Genomic DNA, 6086 nt, shown 5'->3' with positions numbered 1-6086 from the left:
ACACACACACACACACACACACACACACACACACACACAAACAAACACAGTCGAATTGAGAAACTCCTCCTTTTTTAAAGTCGGTTAATACCATAATTAATTACAAATTATACATAGACATGCTATAGACCAAACAGTTGAGAAATAATATTCTGTAAACATTTTTTAAAATTTAATTTTTTGGTTTGTGTCTGATGTGTAAAAATCTTTGATAAGCGTTCTTACAATACGGAATAAGTCTCTTTAAAGTGCTATCTTCATTATAATAAGTGACTTTTGGGATTAAAAATTACTCTTATAAATTTACTTTATTACAGAATATTTTTGATTGTTTCCATGTCGTTGTAAATATTTTTAAATATAAATAAATGTTCGTTAAGAAAAACTAATACATATATAATAGTTACTAAAGGTCTTAAATAAATTCCTTGTGGTCAAAACAAAGGTACATTTAAACTTGCAGCTTTTGTTGTAACTCATACAAACTCCTACTTGGATTTCATTATTAAATTGCGAGAAAGGTTACATAAAAATCACGGATAACTAAAATTAGAACATGAATTTGTTAATGAATGGAATAAAGTAAGTTCTATAATAGTGCTATATAATATTTAGCAATTTTTTGTACAGTCAAGACCAGAACAATGTTATGCTTAGATGCATATAATGAGTTAGACCGTTTTTATAGTAAACGACACACAATGTTGAATTTTGTACAAAACGGTCAATTAAACAAAAGTTTATCTCCTCTTTTCATTTTATCTATACTTTCGTGGATGATTTTGTCAAAATCTGGAGAAACTGCGTGCGGACGGTAAAGTATTCGGAAGGAATAATAAGAGAACTATACTTAGTAGGAGGATCAGTACAACTAATATAAAAAAATGTTTACAATTTAACTCATTCTGAAGCACCTTGTAGTCTGTGTTGGTTTTGTTTAACGCCTTGTAGCAAAGTCTCTTCACGATCGCTATTTTTAACTGACTTTAAAAAAAGGAGGAGGTTCTCAAGTCGACAATATTTTTTTTATATATATGTTACGCGATAACTCCATCATTAGTGAACCGATTTTGATGATTCTTTTTTTGTTGGAAAAAGGGTACCTCAGAAGTGGTCCCATTTTTAATTTGAAGAAAATATTCGACCTCTGAGGTGGTAAACTAGAGGATGAATGACTTTTGAGGTCGGTTTTTTAGTGCTCTGTACTGAGGTTAGGTTATTAATAACTACAGTACATGCGAAAAACGTAGGTAGGTTACCTTCGTACCTATATATACTTATTATTAACCTTTCATTGGTGAGTTCAGATACTTTGTACAGTCGATAGCACATCATGTTGTACAATTTTGTTCGAATATCGCCTCCAGAGCAACGGAACAAGATTCTTCAATACATAGCTTGATATGCTATCGTCCGTATCCTTAATTTAAATTTAGTTCATTTCATTGCTGTGTTGTCAAAGCTAAGATGGAACAAAAATTGTATTTAATTTATATTTACATGCTTTTGCACAAATCTATAATTCACACAAAATATGTATAATTGTATAAATGATAAGTGAAGTTTTGAATAAGAATTGTGTAGTCGGTGAGCCAAATCTAAAGATAGAAAATCAACACACGTCTTGTTCTTATTAGAACTTATTTTTTATGCAAAACCGTACAAGGAAAATCTCATACTCACTGTTTGTTATCAGCCGGATAGAAGGATTTTTTTCTACATCTTTGTATTAATAATGAAATCCCTTTTTTTATACGCCAAAAATATTGTTAATATTTGCCTTTTAATCTAACTTGTTAACAGTTTAAATAAAGTGACCGCTTGTATACCTTTATCTCTGGAAAGGTGTACCAAAGCGATATGTTAGAATTGATGACGAATAGTGAATAATAAAACTCTATTTACAACATGATCTTACATTTCAAATAAATATATTTTAAAGTTGAAGGTGAACCAAACACTAGCAATCACAACACGGGCATCAAGTTGAATAAAGAATACTTTGGAATGTATTGTAAAGACAGTGATTAGCATGGATAATAATTTACTGGTTCCTGTACACGTATACTAGTTCATGACTACGTTGTTAGTTAATCGATTTACACAATTATCGTTTTTTTATTATCAATGCTTGACAATACGAATGTCTTAGTTGCAAACATAGTAAACGACATTCTGAAGTTACACTCAGATGAAAGCAGGTCGAGCGGTCAGCTTGCGTAAAGTTGCATGAAGATTCAGCACAGTTTTTGAATTGAAATATTGCACAAAAATATTGTAGTTGTGTGACTTACCAGGGCATTGTTCCAGTTTTGGGGCGGCAGTCGCGAGAGCGAAGAGGGCAAAGCACACAACTACACGTAGTGAAACCATGTTTGCGTCTGTCAGCCAGTGCAGTGTTATGCTCAGCCGAGTACTTTCCTGTTCTGACCGCTGCTCATTCAGGCTATACGTTATAAAGTCGACTCGTCGTCGGCGCGTCCAACACAAATCATAAACCATGCTCAAGTAGCCAAGTGTAAACAAAGCAGTAGCGCGAATTACTTTGACGCATAAAGCAAAATGTGTTGTAGATAATCGTAACGACTCTTTGTGATTAACTGCCAAGTGATTCTAGAGATTGGTAAATATTTAGAACAAACGATAAAAAAATAATTTAATTAATTTATATGTTGAAACGTTACACAAGCAATTTTATTTTATAAGTATGTTAACTGTATATTTCTTCAAATTTCAAATTTAACAAACATTAATTAGACCTTAAATGTTTTCTCGCATTTTTGCAATATTTTTTCTTAATCAAATTTTATAGCAATGTACGTAACAACAGAGTGCATAAAATTTTATGTACAACTACTTTTTGAAAAGGAAACTACAAATTAGACAGACAGAATGCTAGAGATCCCCTTATATTTATATTTGCTCAAAAATAGATCCATAAAATAGTATTTGATTGGACATAACTACAAATATTGAAATAAAATAAAAAATTTCATCACACAATAAGAGCAAAAGTGCAATAATTTAAACAATACCTACTACCGATGAGTTTTACAACGCTACACATGCACAACAATCATTCATCATACTAATTTGCATGTTTTGCATTAAATTTACAACAATACACTGCACATGGCGCACGTAGTGTGAATGTATTTTTCCTGATGTCACAGAATTTAAACTTCGAGATCGATCGATGTTGACATAAATAAATGGTCCTTGTAAATATTGAATTTACACAATGTCTTACGAGTATAGGTATATTTCATTGTTAATCACAAAACTTTGAAATACATTTCTATGGTTTCAAAGTCGTAATGGCCAGTTCAAAAACATTTTATTTGTCGAGTTCGCCAAAGCTTTGTTTTTCGTAATATCGGTCGAACAATTCGCGCAAGTAGTTCCGACTGACATTTACATTTGGTGTGTCTGGATCTAGGTTGTTGACTGTATTATCAATAGTCTCAGAGGTCATATCCGAGAGGGCTTGCCAAAGCATCTTCTGTACAGGACTTTGAGTTTGCACCAATACCGAATAACATATAACAAGTGTCCCTCTTTCATTGTATACTCGCCATCGAAGAAAGCCTCGCTGATTCTAAAATAAAATGACACTTCTAATTGCTGACAAAAAACAATAAGAAACCTTCCTCGAATATTTCCTGCCTGTAATGAACGGAAAAAAGTCAGGGCCTCACTACACTACTACAGGACTGCTAGCAAGTGTCTTTTTCATACAATTTACTTTATTTGTTTATGTTCATATTGACCGCGCAGTAAGGCAAGCACACGTACGCTTGTACGTGTACTAGTCAAATTGCAAATTAAAGATGTGTCATAAATAACAAGCAACTGCAGTAACAAAAAAGTAATTTGTAAAAATAAAAATATCTGTTTCGCAAATTTATATAATGCTTCATAACTAAGGGTAACGCTTTATTTATAAAGATACAAAGAGCTAACATAACATACATTAAAGCTTAAATACTGGACTAGGTTTAGAATTCATAGATAAATTTGGGTCCACTTGTCAGGGTGCCTAAAATGCTGGCACACAACATGTATAACGATAATAAAACTTTGAAGATAGTCTAGGCCTGGAGTTGATCTATCAATTTGTATTTTTTTTTTAATTATGAACTTATGGGTATTGTATCATGAGTGCGATCACCAGCTAGAATATGTTTGGACCTTTGCCTTACATCCAATATATTCATATACTTACAAGAGCCATTTGAGAAGGTACCGACATGACGCTGGTAAACGAGCTCCAGGCGTTTGTCCTCACTGGGCAACTCACTGCATCGCACGGATCTGCAATAAAAGTATATTTAAAGAACCTAATCGTCATAAATGGTACAACTTCATTTATGAAGGATTTACAATGACGTAGGAAATAATACACTTTTGAATTATGTAAATTTCTTTTATATTGAACTGCAATTATAATTGTGCCTTATTTAATAGAGTCCGAAAATAACATAACAATTATTCAATTAAAATAGTCCCACTACCTATATACCTACTACTATACATATAAAATAGCCCTCGATCAAAGTCGAAAATGTCATCGAGTGCTTAACTCTGGGGCGTATTGCACAGAGGCTGTTAAACGTTTCATTTTTGAATTGCTAAACTCATTCTTGGGCGATAATAATGGCCACTGAAGCTTTGAGTTTCGCCTGTACATAGTCTCCAGATATTTTTTATTTTATTTTTACATTTTTAAGGAAAGCAACAACTAAGTATACTATAAATAGTTACCATAATAAATATAGATGGCTATTTACAATTTTCCACAGATAAACAGTTAAACTAATTAACAGTCAAATAGGAACCGTACAAATAGGTACTCATAATAAAAAAAAATAAAGGAGAAATTGTGACTTAGAATACCTGTTAAGGGAAGGAATAAAAAAGTAATTATACAGACTAGTCGCATCTGTTACATACAACGCTTATTTATAGTCAAATGGTGAACGCGTGTTATGGATCAATCGAATGTTTCCTGGACCTAAAGATAGGGCGTGGAATTTGAGACCTAAGCTTTTTACCTGGGGTTACGTCCGCTCTTATGTTTAGATGGTTGATGTTGATGACAACATCTTGATCCAGATTAAGAGACGCAAAATCTGAAATTACAAAATCACGAATAAATAACGATTTTTTACCCTAACGAACATGTGGTCAGTACGGGATTCGCGTACTGGCAGCGCCAGTTTAGAAACCATATGTAAATATAAATATAAAAACTATTAGATAATATCACATACGTTGCTCTGATCCCAAACTAAGTGACTAAAACACTTGTGTGTATATGGCGAGACCATGCAAACCGGTGTGTGCTAGCCAGTCGACCAAGGAGGTCGTCGAATGTATATGTAGATAATTTATTTTCTATATTGGTTCTGATCTGAATGTTCTTATTAGTGCTTCCGAAGTAAATTTCGTTACTTTGGCATTTTTAAATGGACAATCAGTATAATAATTAGTATTTTTGTGATCGTTTTATTTTAATTATTGTGTGTCAGGATCGTAGAATTTTTCATCGTTGAAATTTGCAGATGCGGATGTGTGAAAAAAGCTTTGTGTGTTTTTGTTTTCAGGATAAATATGGATCAGTGTGCATTTGGTAATCATTGAATTATCGTTAATTTAAATAAAAGATAGTAATTTTATTACAAAAGAGATGAAAAACAGAAAGCATACAAATGTTAGGACATTTATCAAAGTTTTTTAATTAAAGTACCTAGTCAATGTTAATTTAATAATTTTTTTTAGAAAACAAACATGTAGTGCTTCCGAAGCTTGTAGTTGCCTGCACTACACGCTGCGCTACCAAATTCTCGATCCCTGATTAGCTATTTAGCACTAGCATTCGGCAGGCGCTTTGAGTAGGGCATGCTCCCGATAAGTTGTTGTGATCTGCAAAACATCCATATCCGCAAAAACTCTGTATCGATTGATTCGGATGGATGCCGGATGCGAATACAGATTTTAAAAATATGTGGATGATCCGCGGCTGCAGATCATTCCTAATTATAGTAATAGGGGTTAAAGTATGAAATTGCCGATTTGTACTGAAA

At 32.9% G+C, this 6086-nt stretch overlaps 2 protein-coding genes across 3 annotated transcripts in view; both read right to left on the bottom strand.

The window, feature by feature from the left end:
* Window positions 1–2451, bottom strand: part of LOC113226436 (ecdysteroid-regulated 16 kDa protein) — a 16402-nt gene extending 13951 nt beyond the window's left edge. Inside the window, exon 1 of the mRNA XM_026459051.1 lies at window positions 2295–2451. Within this exon, the coding sequence (XP_026314836.1) occupies window positions 2295–2373 (79 nt within the window). The 5' untranslated portion in view covers window positions 2374–2451. The remainder of the gene's footprint in view (window positions 1–2294) is intronic.
* Window positions 2452–2880: 429 nt separating this feature from the next.
* The window catches only part of LOC113226498, a 10066-nt gene continuing 6860 nt past the window's right edge, over window positions 2881–6086 (bottom strand). The window contains exons 3-6 of one of the 2 annotated variants that reach the window (XM_026459134.1): window positions 5947–5951; window positions 5055–5131; window positions 4226–4314; window positions 2881–3598 (exon numbers count right to left, since the gene is read on the bottom strand). In XM_026459134.1, the coding sequence (XP_026314919.1) occupies window positions 3338–3598; window positions 4226–4314; window positions 5055–5131; window positions 5947–5951 (432 nt within the window). In that variant the 3' untranslated portion in view covers window positions 2881–3337. Of the gene's footprint in view, window positions 3599–4225; window positions 4315–5054; window positions 5133–5946; window positions 5952–6086 lie in introns of both variants that reach the window. The other variant, XM_026459133.1, reaches the window with a different exon arrangement.

Source organism: Hyposmocoma kahamanoa, unplaced genomic scaffold (assembly GCF_003589595.1).
Source record: "Hyposmocoma kahamanoa isolate Upper Pololo Valley unplaced genomic scaffold, ASM358959v1 192, whole genome shotgun sequence".
NCBI classification, from domain to species: Eukaryota; Metazoa; Arthropoda; class Insecta; order Lepidoptera; family Cosmopterigidae; genus Hyposmocoma; species Hyposmocoma kahamanoa.
The sequence above is the reverse complement of the archived record's forward strand: the minus strand, read 5'-3'. Positions and strand labels throughout refer to the sequence as shown.